Source organism: Scatophagus argus, chromosome 14, assembly GCF_020382885.2.
Source record: "Scatophagus argus isolate fScaArg1 chromosome 14, fScaArg1.pri, whole genome shotgun sequence".
In the NCBI taxonomy this organism is placed as follows: Eukaryota; Metazoa; Chordata; class Actinopteri; family Scatophagidae; genus Scatophagus; species Scatophagus argus.
In genome coordinates, this window is record NC_058506.1 from 20953091 (window position 1) to 20971627 (window position 18537).

An 18537-nucleotide genomic window follows, 5' to 3' on the forward strand; every position below is an offset into this window, starting at 1 on the left:
GAGAGCAACAAGGCCACTGAACATGTGCTCGTGTGCTGGTAAAAGAGCGGGAGGAGGAGGAGGAGGAACACAAGCCAGTTAGTGTGAAGCCTGTGAACAACAGAACAGCCCTCGGCGCTGGGTCTCGCTCGGCCGCGGGAGGAAAACCCTGATGGTCGCGTTTTCGTACCCTGTGAAGTTAAGAGCGGCAGTGAGAGTTAGAGCAGCTCGCACTGCATTCTTTTTGCGGTTAATATTGTTAGTGTCAGCCAGTCTCACAGTGCTCTCCGTCACTTAGGGTCACAATACGCAGGAATCAGACGTATTAGAGCGGATGCTGGCCATGGCTGCATTTGTTCTGGCTGTCGAGCAGGAGGAGTGTGGGTGGTGGAGGCGCCACGCGGGCTTTTTCGCTCAATTACCGAGCTCGAATGTATAGCCTGGGATCTTGTGTTGATATTATGGCTGGATTTTAAGTTTTAATCAAAGAAAAAATTTAATCTTGACAAAACGGGTGTGAAAAACGTTTGTGTTTATTTCATGACAGCTTTTGGCTAGGACGAAAGGAAAGAAGAAGACTAACTGTTCATTCACAAACTGAGTTACTACATAAAGCAAAAGGTGCAGCAGGAGGTCATAAGGACTCACAGCAGTCGAGTTTATTTATTTTTAAGCTGTTCTTTACTGTATGTGATTACCTGTGTTTAAGGTCTATGGGTGAAGGTGACAACAAACTCATTTTGTTGTGAATCCCAATGTTGCATGAGAACAAACAAGTTATTTTGACCTTCATCCCAGATGGAGAAACTAAACCAGAACACACGACACTCGTAATGTAATGTGGTTATCAAACGCTACTGATACTGATACCGAACTAATCACGATTAGTCGTTAACGTGCCGCATCAAGCGTCAGAAAATCCTGTGGTGTGTCTGTTTTGCTTTCACATCTCACTAAACTAAAACTCCACTAAAGTCATGATATGAGAAAGCAAAACTAAGGTGCTAACTCACTTGATCAGTCTGACATGCTGACGCCGCTGTTGCTTCGTGTGTGTGTGTGTGTGTGTGTGTGTGTGCGTGTGTGTGTGTGTTTTCATACATGCCCTCTTTCCAGCTCCTTTTTAGGCAAATGGCTGACAGGAGGGTGTGTGTGTGTGTGTGTGTGTGTGGTGGAGGAAGGTGGGTCTGAAACATAATGTGGGAATCAGTTTCTGACAGCTCAGCCGCAACATCCTGCCTTCCCATTAGCGAGGCGAAGGCCCGGCATGATTTGCTGTTGAATTACAGCAGGCATTAGTGATGTGGGGGCCACGAACACATCAAAGTCATCAAAAGAGTAGCTCTAAAAGGACGGAGGCCTTCTGTGGTCTTAATGGCGGCTGTTCTTTTTTGGTCCAAGGCTTTTAGTTGGCCGCGTGTTGCATTACCGTGTTTGTCTTTCTCTCACCGCCGTGTGTGTGTGTGTGTGTGTGTGTGTTGTCGTTAAGGTCCAGGTAGAGAGAGGGACAAAAAGCCTGTCTTAGAAACAAATGGTTTAATTTTGCATTTAATGTTAAATGTTATGAGCGTATACTTTGATATTGAAATCAGGTTTGATGTTAATGTTACTATGATAACTTTATGCTGGTTACATGACAGACCCTTGGTTGGCCCTGCAGAGACTGCAGCACCTTTTGCTTCCAGGAAAAGGTAATGTGCTTTTCAGTGCATTTTGGGAAGTGACCCTGCAGTTCAGGCAGTGTTTCAACCACCACATGAGCACTTTTTAATGTCATGAATGGGACTGGGATTTTGTTCTTTATGAAGCAAAGTTTGATGACAAGTTTTGAGTGTGTTAAATACATCAATCTGATTTGTGAGCTGATGAAAAGCTCTTCAAAGTGAAATAACGTCAAGAAGCTGATCGTGTGCAGGCAGTTTTAGCTCGGAACTAATCCTGTTTCTGATCTTAAACCTGCACCCAAATCCTTTTTCAGAATCACGGACCAATTCTCAAAGAAGTCAGCACTGGAAAATGTCTGCGCTTCCAAAGATTTATGTGTCAAAGTCTTTCAGACGACAAAAGGAGCACAGAGACAGACTGACGCTGCGCTGTTAGCTTAGACAAACAGCTGTAATGTAGCAGGTGGCACTGAGCCGTTTCCTGATCTTCAGCAGCACCTCTGTTGTTTTATTGCACTCATCATTAGCACAGCGGCTCTCTCTGCTGTAAATAACATCCATTCAGCTGGTGTCCATCAGGCACTGAGAGTCCCTTTTCCCTCCCTACATAAAAAATAAGCCTTTTCACTCTGCTAATTCCCCCTGACAATAGCAGTCAAATAATTTCTCTGCAGGCTCAGGGTCTACCGAAAAGTGAGAGTGAAGTAATTTTTGCCAGAGAAAATGACCGTATTATTTGAGTGTAATGTCCTGCAGGGAGAATGCACTACTGGTATCAACAGTAGGAAAAACCATGCTAAAATAACGCTTATGAGGATGAGTGAATAACAGGGAGGAAGAGAGAAGGATTCTACATCAGCAGGAGGCCAAGGAAATGAACAAGTCTGACAGAAGTAGGTGGAAGCTGTGAGGAGAACATACAGACTCATCTACAGATCCTGATCTTAGTCTTGGCTCTGGTGCTCCAAGTTAAAACTGCGAATAAAACTGGTCACACTAACTGACAGCAGTTTTTCCTTATCCAGACGGACGACAGAGAGCGTCTATGAGGACTATGAGGACAACATTTCTAAGGAATATATTTGTGCTATTGAGGTTGATGGATCAATGCTTTAAAATTTAAATCTGTTGCAATGTAGTCAGGTTTACTTGTCGACCTAAACCACATACTGTATGCAAGGGGCTGGGCGCCGGACAGAAAAATAATATCACGGTCTGTTTAATAGCAATCACGATCCACCATCTAAATTACAATCTTTCTTCTCAGTTTTGAATTGCCTTGTCGACTATAGCCAGACGTGAAACAGCCTCTGAATTCCTCCATTCACGCCAAGAGGGCCAAGTTCTTTTTGTTGTGCACAAGCTCCTCATCTGCATCTAGTTATAGCTCACTTTGCATTATTTACAATGACTCGCCCAAGAAAGAGCCACGTGAAGGCATTTGTCTGAGCAGATCCACTCAGCGAGGTTATGTGAAGTGTAGAAACAGACGTGAGACATTAAAAACCACAATCTCGATCCCTCAGTCACCCAAATAGCAGATTGTGGACGCCTGCAAGATCAATCACTATCTGAAATTGTTTGATTTTGATCCACCCCTCCAAAGAAACACAAACATGTTAAGATATTTTCAGATTATTCTCAATATTTATATTATTTCATGTATCTGTTCAGTTATATTTTCTGTAAATGTGATCTTCCCTCCAGGTTAAATGTTGTTTCAAGGCCTCCTCTACCCTCAGTCTCTCTATTGTTGTATTTTAATGTAATCATTCTGGCCCAAAAAGCAATCAGGCCCAGAGCTCATTGCCCACCATGTAAAACATGTTTGTAAATGCCTCATCAGGTCATTAAAATAACCAAACAGTAGAGAGAGTGAGACGATACTGAGGACACGACCTCGGCGTCCTATTTGGTGACAAAAATAGCACCTTATTAAAAGAGTGTGAGTGTGTTGCTGAAGGCGCTGGTGAGAAGATGAAATATAATCTAATTTGAGTAATGAGTTTGCAGGCTTATCAGAGGCCAAAACAGTTGGCCTCATTGGGTCAGTCTTAACGCAGCAGCTTGGTCTCCACACGGTCAAGGGAACAAAGCAACAAGCTTGTTGGCACTGGCCACATCCTCAGAAGGAAACAGCGAGGGATTGTGTGCATACAGCACCTGTATCATAACACAGCCCTCATTTAAAAGTCAGCCTGCATAGCTTGGATTGCGCTAATGAACTCGTAGCACTCGTTAGTATGCTATAGGTGTGAGCGATGAGCATCGGTGCCAACAACTCACCAATCATCAGTCTACATATGAATGATTCTGGTATGTTTGTGTGCACTTTCTGAATATTTTCCTCAGTGCACAAAAAGCAAACTTGTCATGTCCTGTTTTTTTTCTCAAAAGGGGACAGATTAAACACCACTGGAATATCTGAGTTTTATATCTGATATTGTTTTATACTTAGGAGTACAAGACCCTTATATAGAAATGTTGAAGGAGGAAAAAAATTGCAAGACAGAAAGAAAAGCAGGCACAGAGGGAGAGGTAGTTTGGTACTGAGGTTTCAGGATTAGACCGGCGTACCATAGACGTAGAGGATGTAGTCGTCAAAAGACTCGCCCACTGAGTTGGAGGCCATACAGCGGTAGGTTCCATTGTAGGACTTGTTAAGGTTTTCGATGTAAAGATCGCCCCCAGTGATGACAGCATGGGACGGCACGTCGTCATCCACCTTGACCCAGTTCACCCGCTGGGGCCTGAAATGAAGACAGACCCGACAGAAAAGACAAGCATTCAAAGACTGAGAGCGGAGCAGGAAGTGACCCTAACAAAACCAAAAGTACGTAGCTTTCCCACATTTCAAGTTTGTTTTGATCAGCTGTGGCTCAGCAGGGAGAGCAGCTCGTCCACTTATCACACGGTTGGTGGTTCGATTCCTCAGCCCCTCCAACAGGAGGTGTCCTTGGGACGAAGAAACCCAAAATGCTCGAGGCCAGCACCTTGCATGATAGCTCACTGCCGTCTGTGTGTGTGTGTGTGTGTGAATGGGTGTATAAACACAGAAATGTACCAATTTTTGAGGCTGATGAGGTTCACTTGCTTTTCTTTTCATTCAGGTGCTGTGGACGAGTTGCTGTGAAGGTCAATGAGGAGGAGGAGGCTGCAGCAGCCAGCGTCTGCACGCTTGTGCTGTTTTTCACTTGTCGTTTTCTCTTCCCTTCACAAAACCTGACACCTCGCGAAGCTCACAACTCACAATCTACATCGCCGATATTACTGACTCACACAATCCACACTTTTAGTTACTTTTTCCGGTTGGATGCTTTGTAATAATTACTATCTCTAATAGTCTCCTCCTCGGGTCATTAAAATAACCAAACGATACCGACAGAAAGAATCTACACCGAGGACCCGAATGTCCCCTTCAGTAATGAGAATCGCACAAAGATCGCAGCAGAAGGCACAGCACAGCCAGGCTTATAAAGTGTACCTTTTGGTGAAGACATTTTCTAGCAACTGTTTACTAGAATAAGGGCTAATCAAAGACAGCTAGGACATTAAAAAACAAGACATAATACAACGACGTTCCTCCCTTTGTGTACGGCTAAAAGCAAACAATAACTGCGTAGCAGCTTTGTCTTCAAATTGCAGGCTTTCCACGATCGTACACTCATGAGTGTTGTGCTGTGTAGGTGGGCGCCTACCAAGCGTCTGTATTTGTTCTCTTTTCTACCTTGACTGAGGTTTATAGCGGGGTGACAGATTCCATTTTTATGACAATGAGCTCAGAGCCACCGAGGGTGAAGAGAAAAGAAAAAGACAAAACACCTCTATTTTGCTGCTGCAACTTCCAATGGCCACTGCCAGCGACTGTTATTTCCCCTGAGCGTGTGCTGATGGTCTCTCTTGTTGCATTTTGCTGTGGTGTTTTAACTTGCTTCCCTCCATTTGAAAACATCTGGTGTGGAGGGAGCGAGCAAATGGAAGAGAGGGGAAAAGATGAGGCGCAAAATCCAGGAAAAGAAAATATGAAATTGCAGTTGGGGCTCAATAGCAAAACCAAACAAACAAACCACAAGTGCACTTTATGGCCGTGGTGGACGGCTTGAAATGCAGAGAGCCGTGTCTATTACAAGTGTTCTCCGGGTGACTTGAAATGTAAATAAACATTAAATATATAAGTCTTTCCCTCAGATGAAGTGAGGGACGTGACCTGCAGTGTTTGGTTTCTATAGGCGGATGGGATGTTGTGAGGAGGGAAAAAGTGCATCTGGAGAAGGGAGATAGACAGAGATAGACGAAAGAGGTAAGATGGGGCTGCAAGGAGAGAGGAAGGGCAGGCGTGCTGAATACAAATGGCTGCCTGCAGCCACGGCCCCCTGTGCTATCTGCTGGTAATGACTGCACAACTCTCAACAGCTCTAATGAAAATGACTTCCAATTCCCGACTCACTGTATTGATTGTGTTTTCATCTTTATAAAATGAATACGGGTAGTGAGCTTGTCTCATGCCAAGTATGAAAACTGCGGGGGGCTGGTGGGGAGAGGCAGTACACAGTGTTTGATTCTCTCTCTCTCTCTATGTGTGTGTGTGTTCGTGTACTTCTACCCTTCACAGAATCAGTCAGAGTTTCAGAGCATCAGAATGGGAATATTTCTCAAATAAAACGTGAGGATAGCTTGGTCGATCCAAGCTTTGATTTAGGGTTACGGTTAGACTTCACATTTGGATTTAAGGCCAAGTCAAAGTCCTGCTTAGGTGCAGTTGTGCAAAACAATAATCTCATTACTGCAACTGCCCCTTTAATAAGGCCTGCAGTCTCACTGTGGAAGGACACGAGAGCTCAGGGAGACAAATGAAAGATAAAAATAAATATAAAGTAACACAGGGATCATTGTAGATTGTGGAAGCCAAAGCATGAGCTCATCGTCATTGCATTACGTTCACTTGTGTTTCTGCCTGCTCAAGCTGTGTTGGCAGAAGAAGACACTCAGACCTTTAATTGATCAATTTTGATTCAATAATAACTTGGAATCATCCTTCATAGCAATGCCACTAATTCCCTCTGAAAAAGGTTTGCTTTGAATTTGTGCTTGGAAGGTGGCTTTGAAAAGCTCCTTCACAGAGGACTTCACACTGTTGTATCCCTGTACTCTATTGTACACACAAGTTGTGATTCCAACAGCAACCCAGTTTCAAGGCCAAAGACACATCACATAGTACATTAAAAATTTTCAACCCGCCAGTGCAGCATGATCCTCTTCTCTCTTTTCATATGCTCAGCATGCTCTGGACACATTTTGCCATAATATGGCAGATATACAGGCTCCATTTGTCGCTAAAACAATTATCTCTCTGTGTCTTCATTTTTAATTATACTTGCTAACACTGGTTGAGTTGAGCTGGGAGTAAACAGAAGTCGTGCATTAAGTTATAGCTTGGAAAATGGTACAGCTTGCTGTGAGAGCGGTTTGAAAAGTTTCAATAGATGTTTTGATAGTTTTTTTTTTCTCAATGAACCTTGTTTGCCATTAAAATCTGCAACTGTTGTGAATCCAAGCATACTACAGCTGTCATCCTTTGCCAAAAAGAACATTATAAACTTTCCAAAGCCACCGTTCAAGCTTACAGACAAGTGTTTGGTGCCAAAAGACATGTTTTTTGTTTCGTGGAGTCGGACTGTTTCTTCAGGGTTTTCGTTTACTGTCACATCTGAACGTAGTTGCTCACAAAAAGACACACAGAAGTTCCACACCTGTGAGTTGGTCACATTACTGTTTCTGATGTAATATTCAGTCTATTCCATCTAATGATTATTTTGTTCTGTTCAAATTTCAGCTGCCTTGATGATTTATACTAACAGCACCAGCTGTACTGATGTTTGGACAGTTCTGCAGGTCTTATCCCTGAAGCTCTCACTGCTCAACTCATCCACGAGGGACCTAAAGCCTCCATAACATCTTACATCACATCACCTGAACAAAACAAGACCTCGGTTTACAGATGACAACATGTGTAAAAATAGCTTAATGAGTGGAAAACAAGGGCTTTCTGGCACTAGATCAGACGCCTCAAAGAAATGATTAACAATAAGTTCATTTTTGACATTGTGGCAAAAATGACTTGGGGACTGTTATGTGTGCTCGAAGGCATCAACATACAATGTCAGTCTCGCACAGTCTCCATGTGTACCTTCAGAAAATTAGCATTCATAGCTAAGTGTAAAGACGCTAACGTTCTACTGTGAGACATCGATGCTTATTGCGGGGAATGATGGGAAAACCGGCTGGAACGGCTTGTCTGATCTGAAACAGAGTGGTGTGGGACATCGGGGACATCGGGAACAGTACCTGTGGAGTGGCAGACCAGGGTGGTTTGTCTCATTTTTAAGAAGGAGGACCAGTGTGTGTGTGTGTGTGTGTGTGTGTGTGTGTGTGTGCTCCAGTTATCAGAGTAGCACTGTGCTCTGAGCAAGGGTGCTGGAAAGGAGACTCTGACCTATTCTCTGCAGAGTCAGGACACTCAAGAGGAGCAATATGGAGTCCTGGCAGTGGGACAATGGGCCAACTCCTTAGTCTTTCAGGTTGTTGAGGGGTCACGGGCGTGTAATCATCAGTCTACGTTGTTGGGGCCTAAACGAGTCCCCCCCCCGCCCAAAAATAAATAAAGTGGCCATTCAATAAAGTGATTGTGGATCCAGCAATGGTCATTTAAATATGTCTGGCCTCAGGACCGACTGTCTGTAACATTATGAATGTCACAAACATTAAAAGCTATGGCAACTTTTAATCCTGTCGACATTCACTTGTACCAAGGCAGCCTACTTCTCTGTCAGCTCTGCTCGTATTGGAAGAGGTCTCGTTCCCAGAGAGAGAACTGGTTCAAGGGCCAGCGTTTAATGCTGCACAACCACATCTCATATCACTCATGCTGCAGTTTCTTCTCACACAGTGACATTTCACTTTCCCAAAGACAATTAACATTGCTGATTCAACAACATCCATATCCATCACACCTTAAGGCCAATCCAGATCTTTCAGCAAGATCTTTTCAAACTGTAATCATATGCACTGCCACAAAAGGTCATCTGTGAGATGAAAGCAAAAACATGGGAAGTAACATTACGTTAAATAATTTAGTGGGCATATATGCAGCACATTATAAACTACAAAGAGAAAAGGACCAACGATGGATCCTCGAGTGACTCAGTGAACTTAAACATTTCTACAGTTCTGTTCAGAACAAAGTGCCTGTATATGTTTCTTAAATCCGCTTAAACGAAACTGCTGCTCTTTCTGAGGTTGTCAAGATGACATTTTTCTCTCTGCATTCAGGCATTTAATCTAATGTACCTCAAATCCACAAAGAAATGTGCATTGTAATATGTGAAAGGTGTAGTGGTGTGAACTTGGAATGAGTATATAGTGTCCAGCAAAGTAGGCTTCAGTGTCTGGCTCAGGGGCACAAAGGCAACCAGGGATCAAACCACCAACCCCACAATTAGGGAACAACTCACTCAACATCATGAGCCACAGCTACCCACCCCCAAATGACAATCCATATAAATGTGCTTTCCCCATCTATGGCACATTTTCCATTGGTTAAAACGTGTGTGTGTGTGTGTGTGTGTGTGTGTGTGGGTGTGTGTGTGTCGTACTGGGGTTTGCCTTTGGCCTGGCACGTCAGTTCCAGGTTCTCTCCTTCCCTGGTCAGACCCTGAGGGAATTCTACCACAATCTTTACCTCCGGTTTGTCTGAAAGGAAAAACGAGAAGAAAGAGACAGAAAATGAAATGATGTGCCAACATACCAGACCACACGTTATCTATCTTCAGTCTACAGGTCGTCAGGTTCACGCTGCTGTTTCCTACCTGCAGTCCTGTTGTTTAAACGTGAAAGTAGACCTCTTTGATTTCGAGGTCGAGCTACCAACCATACCAGCCATTTCCAATAATTAAACTCCAGCAGAAGACAATTTAGTCAGTTTGTCCCATGTTTTGTTTCCCAAGTTGCAGGTGAAGAGTGTGAGGACTTCACACTGCTACGACTGAAGAGCCGATATTTAAATAGCTATGGATGGTTTGCACTGCATAAGAAGGCTTCCTGTTTGTCACAGCAGCCGTCAAATCTCGACAAACTAATTTACTGATCAAGCATTTTTTTTTTTCCATCAGCGGCTCCACGGTTTTCTTCATACAGAAGACAAATCATCTCGATCACAGAAACAGTCCAAGTAGGTTTAAGGAATAAACAAAAAGTGCAGAAGCAGGAACAACCTGTGACCTGACCCAGGGTTCACGACATAAACTTCGCTCTGTCCGGGTCTGTTGGACTTGATTAACAGTAAGGTGATGTTCCTTCGCATCCGCCTACCGTTTCCGCCATGTTCTTGCCACCATTGCATCAAAGCCTTGGGGAGAATATTGATGGAATTTTAAACAGACCCAACACCAAAACATGAGCCAAAGCTTCGGTGAATGATAAATGTGGCACAGAGCAGGACCACGAGTTACCTGACAAAACAGAGGACACTGCTGAAGAATCGAGGCAGCTGGGAAGAAAACATAAGAATGTTGTTTTGACAAATCAGCGGGGTGCTTTGACAGTTGCTGCTGTGCTATTCTTTGCAACCATCGAGTTTCAATTGTTCCCATTCCACTGACTGTTGCTGGTGTTATCAAAGCCTTTTGTCATCTTGGTGTGAGAGATGATCCTTTATTCTGGACAGAAATATAATGTTTTATTCAATCTATCATCTGGGTTAGGGATTGAATTCAGTGTTGCTGTGTATTGAAAGTAAAACCAAGACAAAACAAATGCAACAAAAATCTCGCTCTGACTTCCAACTTTCAAACATCCATAGGCTTAAAAACAACATTTTGGTTAATGATTCCACACAATCGGGGGTCCGACTGTAAGAAAATGTTTGGAAGCAGAAAAACATTTCATTAACCAAATGTGTTGAGTCTCCCTCTCGGGGTTTTCATCTACTAAACATCACAAAAAGGAAACTTATCTTTCAACCATTTTTAGTTAATGTGATGAATAAATGTCAGAATGCCCTTAATGTGCATGTGTAAAGCGTATGTACATGAATCAGTCTGACTGTAATGATGGCCTACATTTTTGGCAATACATCAATAAGTTATTAACCTGAATAGCAAACTTGAATGTTTTCAGAAAGAAATATCCTGGCTTGTTTACTCTAAATATTAATTTAATAAAGTTTTCCTGCATTAGACACTTGAGCAAAATACCTAAATACCTTAGTCATCGCATACCAGATTGATTTGCTGAGTCACAATGGTGTAATTATAGTTTGCCGATTGCAGTGTAAATTATTCTTGTTCTTGTTGCCAGTTCTATAGCCTAAATGTACTATTTGACGTTTGCCTTTTTAATCAGCCTGCAGACAGAAGGCTCAGGCTTGAGTTATGATTTCAAAGCCGGCGGTAAAATTTCACATTGCTGTCCGACCTTCTCAGCAACAAACAACGCGTGTCCGGCCATCCATCTGTCTAAATCACACCCTGTCAGTGGCCGACTCTCGGTCTCGGTGATGGACAGCAGATGGGCAACAAGCCAAGTCTTCTGCTCAGTGGGCATGCATGGCTTTAGACAGCAAGCCTTTGGTTTTGTTTCCACTCCAGGCACTACATGGCATCCTGCAACTTTTTCTTCGCTCACAACGTCATCTGACCTTGTCATCTCCGAGCCATAAACATGAAGGACGCCAGGCATCTGTAGGTTGTTTTGATAGCTTCAAGTAGTTACGGTGGAGCTTTCTTTGTCTCTGCTTGATGGAAAAACACACACCGCACTGCCAGATCCTAATACTGCCACTTCAGTGGAAATGAAATACTGTCTATTGTATGCAAGAGGGCCGTTATCATTATGCTAACTGAATTATTTGCTTCATTGTGTGCCTCACCTCATAAGCACTCAAGACGGCACTATCCATCTCTCCGCAGCCAGCTGACCTTAAGGGAAAACAACGAGGCAACGAAGCAAAACAGCCCGCTTTGCTTATACACATAAACATTACAGGCTTATTTAATTATGCTGTCCCCTGACAACAGGCTCTTTTTGCTGTTACTTTCCACACAATGCAGTCCATTCCACTCATAAGTTGCCCACACAGCGAGTGATTGAAATGTAAATCATCTCGTCTATCTCGGCAATCAGTAAACAAACTTGTGTGTAATGGTGCAGTCATAGCAAAAGTACGTTTTATTTTATGGTCCTTCTGTTTGCTGTCTCCTAGAAAGGAACAATTGTGTAGAGGAAGTGCATTCTTAGAAATGTTGTTGGAAAGGACGAGTAATTTGGTACTGGTTATATGGAAAATGAAGACTGTGTCATGGCTTTTCGGCATCCTGAACCAATCAAAACGCTGCACACAGCTTTGAATGGCACGCTCCTGTTTAAAACTTTATGTTATATTGATGCTTTTTGTCTTTTTGCTATTTTACCACAGCAGGTTAATTCAGACATCAAATGCATTATTTACATTTGAATTTTTTTGCACAACAGTGCAAGTGGAGAGTAAATAGTTTACTTTGGGGCCTCTGCAGTCTACTCAGTGGTTAAAGCAAACACAACTGACTGATTGATTGATCGACTGACTGATTGATCGACTTTGTAGTCCACAGCATCAGCAGCATATGATGTAATTTCTTAAAGTGCTCTAAACAAACCGCAGCGGCCCAGGAATTATCCAGTGCCCCGGTAGACCTGTCTACGCCTAAAGATAAAGAGCACCTTTACTGAGTAACCACAAACTGTTGACATGAAGGAGAAGAGCTTAAAGCGCACTGATCCGATCATGCATTTAAGATCATTGGCAAAATGTCGCACTTGTCTGAAATGATTCTGTTAAATTTTATTAACTTTTTTAAATTTTAGAATATGCTGGTGAGAGTTTTTTGGATCATTAATACACGGACTTTTCTTTTTACATGTTTTTTCTTCTGCCAGGCCAATATTTCAGTGTTGGAATTTTTGCAATAAGAATTATGGTCAGGAAGCCACTATTTACATGTCGTAAAAAGAAATAAATGTTTTCTCCTGTTTTCCTCTTTCTCTAGTTTTTCATGCTGTACCAAAAATATACTCATCTGTGGTACACACTGAACTTATTTTGTTTTTTGTTTGGATTACACCTCTTATGTCCAATTAGTGCACTTCCAGTTAATTAATTCCAATTAACTCCTGTAGTTCTTAGTCAGTACACACAGGAAGGAAATCCCTCCAGATATCAAGAACTGCTCTACAGGCATCTTCCTAGTAAATTACAGAGCCGCAAAATAATGAAAGAAGAACAGAAATCGTCACCTATAATTGTCTCGATGTGTTCCTTGCAAACAGTCACACTCTCCAGTAAAACTGTGCGCACATATAACATCAAACTGTATAGCGGGGCGATGAAAGACAAGGTGGAGTGCAGCAGAGGTCATGCCTGTTTGTTGCCCATTACAGCATGCACAGAGCATGGCAGGCCCTGCTCAACACAGCGTGAGGCGCTCAGCTGGGTGGGCCATGTGAGCTCCCTGTTATCAGAGGCCAACAAAATGCCATGCTGCCTCTGTAGATGAGCTCATCTCCCCTTCTTGCTCACCCAGAAAAGGTCAGATAGCTACAGAAGAGTTATTTTTCAATACAATGCTTGGATATTCCAGAGGCCAAAGACATAAGATTACAGAGGCACAGAATATATACATTTTATCAAGCTGGATCAATAAAAAGATCTCAAACTCTAAATTACAAAGGCTTAGGATTTTAATTACTTGTCACAAGGCCTGTAATTTTCATTTCACCGCTTTAAAGGTGTTGCAAAACACCTGTCTGTGATGCCTATAAGTTGCTTTCTATTGCGCCTAAAAGCAGGAAATAGCAATAAAAAAAAAATCAAAAACACAACCTCAGACCTTGTTTAAGCACCACATTTTGTTTATCCTTGTTCTGTAAGGTATTTTACTTAACTACTTAATTTATTTATTCTTACAACGCAGGTACAAGCCGCTCTCACACATAAATGCATTTTTCTAAAAGAACAGTGAGAGATGTGTTTCAAAACAGCATATACACACCGCTGAGGTTCAACAATTTCATAGTCAGTATTTCAGTTTCAGTATGTTGCATGCTGCACACCAACTCCTATAAACTGCTTTTCATCAAATGTTGTTGTGTTTGATCTACTTTTGGTATTTGACATTTATTTGCCCTCACTATTGATTTATTGTTTTACTGATCACTGTGATTGCAATATCATTGATGATTTTAGTTTATAGGTGCATGTGCAGTGAATTTAAGACATTTCAGGTGCTAAAATGAAGGTGCAAGTCTACATCAACCCACATGTGTGCATGCTAGTAGTATTCTTGACCCTGTTCACAGTTCTGTGAGGATAATAAAAAGAGATGGGCATCTTGTAATATGAAGTCAACTGCGAGACCAACCCAGTCACACTGTGACATGCTGAGGTAACCTGGCGTACCTCTTCAGAAGACGTTCATGAATGAGATTGGCTCCCTCTGTTGACAACAGGATGCACCAAAGCTTCAGCGGGGCGGGGATGGGAGAAATTTATGTCATTTAATTAGCTGAGATGGAACAGTGCACCCCGTCGCAGTCCAATGTCCCCCTTTTATTCATTGTAACATGCTCGTGGATATGATGTCCCCCCAATGACGCTGCCACACATGTCACACACCAAAGTTGGGTAAAAGTAGCAAATTTATGCAATTTAATTAGTGGGGATGGAACACTTTTCTTTATTGCAGGACAATTTCTCTATTGCAGTTTAAGCTGATGAGACACTTGAAAAAAGAAAAAAAAAATCTTGCATAATAAGGCTCAAACACTCATCTAATTTATGACTGAGCAGAAGTACTTACACTGCACCTCCAGGTATTTCTGTGCTTGGAAGTCCTTGACTGCAGGGTGGTCCACGATGCAAACCACAGGCACGCCATCGTCTTCCTTGCTGACGGTGAACGTCAGGCGGCTCGTTACTGTGTACATCTTGTCGTAGGTCAGCTCAACTTTGGGCTTGCCTGTTGGAAACGTCAAAGACGAGCAGACTTAAATGGAGAAAAACGGTGTATTCTGGGTTTTTGTGAAAAATATGAAGGACGTTCACTCCAGCCTCAGATTATAAACCTCACTTCTGAACCAGTTCTTTGCAAGCATTAATATAAGCTAAAAGCTAATGAACTTTTAACCAAACAGTCTATGACTGACATAAAGAGAACAAACCAGGCTGTTTTGATGAGTAGGAAGCTCAGTCTTGGTCTCAGTTTATCAGCTGATTTGCGTCCACACTCACAAGGTGTTTTGTGCAGTAATCAGAAAAGAGCAAACGAGCAAATGCAAGACTAACCTCTCAAGTGTCCTTAGCAGGATGTCTGATTCACAGCTCTCCAAAGCCGAACCTATTAAGCTTTCTATTGAAATATATCAATTTTGCTCTGAAATATTGCTGATTTAAATTCAGGTGAGACTGAGCATTTGAGTGTGAATAAACCTACTCCCTCATAGTTAGAGGAACAACATCCATCCATGCCTGGAAATGCAAAGAGATTATCCAAGAGAAGCTGCCCGATGTGGCTTAGCAGAGGAATATGTTTAATGTTTTCTTTGTTTGTTTAGCCTGCTGCAAACAAACCGCAGATCTGAAACTTGGAAACAGTTCTCCTTCCTCCTCCTCAAATATTCCTCAACCTAATTAGAAATAACTGAGGGAAAACAAGGAAGCCGTTCTTTAAGCATATAATCTGCCTCTCACCCATCCATCTCACACCATAAGCCACTCATCCCTCGCAGGGTTGCAGGTGTTTGGAGTCTGTCCCTGTTCACAGGGTGACAAGCAGGGTACGCCTTGGACAGGGTCAGTCCGTCACAGGGTTAACACAAACAAGCAGACAACCATTCACACCTACAAGCAATTTACAGTCTGCAGAAGGAAGCCAACCAAGTGGAGAAAGTCTTGCATGGACATCCAGCCAGACTGTGAGGCAACAGTGTTTACTGCAGCCTGCATCATCTGAAATTTGATCTATAATATCTAAGTTAAGAGGTTAGACCCAAAGTTTGTGAATTAAGAGGTGCTGTCAACTAAACACAGCATTGTTCCTTCTTTTAATCACTGGAGTGACTCTTGATAATCGGCCGGTTGGTTAGCATCCGGATTCAGGGCTGAATTGATTTTCAGTGCACACACAGTTCACAGGAAGGACATTATGAAAAAAATGACCTCCAGAGGTTCATGCAGACTTTACAAGGAAATTGCGAATGCAGACAACATGCTTTTATTCTTAAAAACGTCTTAAAATTTTACCAAAAGGCTAGCATTGTGCTCAAACTGTTATGCATCCTTGACTCCCCTAGGAGAACTTTGTGAACCACTTGTTTTGTTGAAGGGTCAGTCAACTAAGTTTTACTTGACAAAATAACACAGCTGAAGCCTTTGGATTCAAGGCTGCGTGGGAAAGAAAAAAAACGTTAAGGCCTGGCAAAAACAGCCATTGTTTGTTAGAATGTCTTTCTTTCACTGACCTCGCAAAATATGTAAAGTGGAAGTGAAGAGGGTGTCCTTGAGAATGGTCAGAGAAGGTGAATCAGCTAACAATTGCCTGCTGTCAGGGGCTACTGTGCAACTGTGAATCACTTATTAAGCCTTATGAAGCCAGATTTATTGCATGGCCACCTTTTGCACAGCACTGCCAGATCTGAGGCCTGCAAAGTAAGCGTCCTCTGATTAGCGGCTGCTCTGCAATATCACACAGACAATGTGTTCTCAGAAGCAATGAAGAGGAGGACACCTCATCACAGTCATACAAAATAAGCAGAATAGCTGCACACAGCTCTGCACAGTACAGTCACAAAGAGAGATTGATTATTTTTATCACTCTGTCCTACTTCCTGCGAGTCGCACAAGTGTGTTTGTATCCCATCAATAAAACAAACAGCGGAAGCAAAAAAGTAAAAGAACCTGCCAAGAGAAATGCTGCTACAGGAGAAAACCTGTCTTAATGTGAAGAGTTGCCTGCATTAGCTCATATTTGCTGTAGAATATGTGCTGCGTGCACACTCTACCCACTCTGCAGCTCAGCCACAGCAGCGATACCGTCATCGTGGGAACAGCTGTCTCTTTGGATACTGGGAAGGCAAACCTGTGTGATGTGCCTGCTGCAGGTTGTCATGAATAAACACTACGAGAGGCTTCAGATTCATGAAAGCAGCTGAGACGGGAACCTGAAGGGGTCTGCTCAAATCAAAAAATCTTTTGAGTTTCATAAAACAGTGGTGAAGAGATGTCTTCATTCAAGTCCTGTGCTTCTGGATCTCCTGCTTTACGACTGCTGTAAAAATGAAAATAAGTTTCTACGCAAGCTTAGTGTCTGTGTATTTGAAACCTGTACAAAGGCAAACAGCTATGGAACATGTAAAAGTACTGATTAATGCTTTCACACCTTTTAATTTGCCATTACCAAGAAAACTTTTAAGTGCTTTATGTTAGAACATATTACTGCATTAGCGCACTAAATACAATGGTAAATACAATACAGTGGAAAGCTGGTAGAGGCTTCTTAGCAGCCTGCACGTGTCTGACAAATGCTACTGCTCAGCTCTATCATCAAACTGTGGAAACAGCAGAAATGGGAACTGCAGTTTGTGAGGTAAATTTGGTGCTCAATCATGGAATTGCTTTTTTTTTTCTCCTTACCTGGATTGAGGTATCTTCACCTCACCATCCATTTGTGGTAGGCAGAGATAAAACAAATTAATCCTGCTCCTGCATAGCACAAGAACTGACTGGTGCACATTCCTCGAGGAAGGCAGAGGAGACAGCGTAGTCTCATATGACGGGACACCTGACAGTACTCCAAATGTGCTGCATCAAATACTAATCTGTCCAAGTAGAGACAATGCAGCTCTTGAGGTCAACACACTTGATGAGTCAAAAATGCAAGCTCTGATTGTTTTCTATTGAAGCCAACACGCTGGAGGCTTCATGCCGCATCAGGATACGCCCAGAGCTGACATGCGTCAACACTCCACAAAGCAATTTAATCACATTCTCTCTCTGGGTTTGCACATGCCCGCTACAGTACCTCGTCTACTTTTTTTGGGTGTGTATGGCTTATCCGGCGTGTGCTACGGACATCACATAAAATGTATCTAAAAGTGGGTTAATGTGCATCGCCCTTTAGCCTTACGTACAGCTACTCTTCCCGATCCTTGTCTTTAGATATCAGTGCAGCGTAATGGGGGGCACAGGAAACTTTCCATTGGTAGTGAGCGCCTGCAAGGACGGTGACAAACCACCGAACCAGGGGAGCTAAGCAGTTCAGTCACAGGGTAACGACTTGACTAAGTCTAAAGATGCATTTCAACTTTAACTCATGTCTCATAGTTACTGTCTGCAAACCATGGCTCTTTTGTAGTGTAGAGTAGAGTAGCACGGTTATATGACCGGAGAGCCAAGGGGCTTCCTCCTGTGCCCTCAAAGTGACCATCTGCAACTGCTGAATGCTAGAAACCTGCATGCCAAAGCTGAAGCTGCCTAGAAAGATTTGTGGGAATATGTTGTCACCCCTGCTGAACGTGGTGATTCCACTGAAACAAATGGTTTCATGCTGAAACTTTGAACTTTTAAACGGTGGTGTGACTGGGCCATAATGCCACTGAGGACAGCTGAACAGCTTGTTGCACGTTTGATTTTTTGGATTTATGATGGTCGGACCCAATATCCAATAACATTCTATATTCTCTTTCTATGAAACTATCAAGCAGGTGACAGATATGTGACTTTAACTGGCAAAGCCTTATAAAAAAAGGAGTGAGTATTGAAGATGAATTTGAAAACGTCATGCTTTGTTAAGCTCTAAGAACATTC

At 42.6% G+C, this 18537-nt stretch overlaps 1 protein-coding gene across 4 annotated transcripts in view; it reads right to left on the reverse strand.

Moving 5' to 3' along the window:
* The window catches only part of cadm1a (cell adhesion molecule 1a), a 323583-nt gene that overhangs the window by 41787 nt on the left and 263259 nt on the right, over positions 1 to 18537 (reverse strand). For all 4 annotated transcript variants that reach the window (XM_046410015.1, XM_046410017.1, XM_046410016.1 and 1 more), the window contains 3 exons: positions 14534 to 14692; positions 9296 to 9392; positions 4221 to 4393 (listed from right to left, as the gene is read on the reverse strand). In XM_046410015.1, the coding sequence (XP_046265971.1) occupies positions 4221 to 4393; positions 9296 to 9392; positions 14534 to 14692 (429 nt within the window). The remainder of the gene's footprint in view (positions 1 to 4220; positions 4394 to 9295; positions 9393 to 14533; positions 14693 to 18537) is intronic.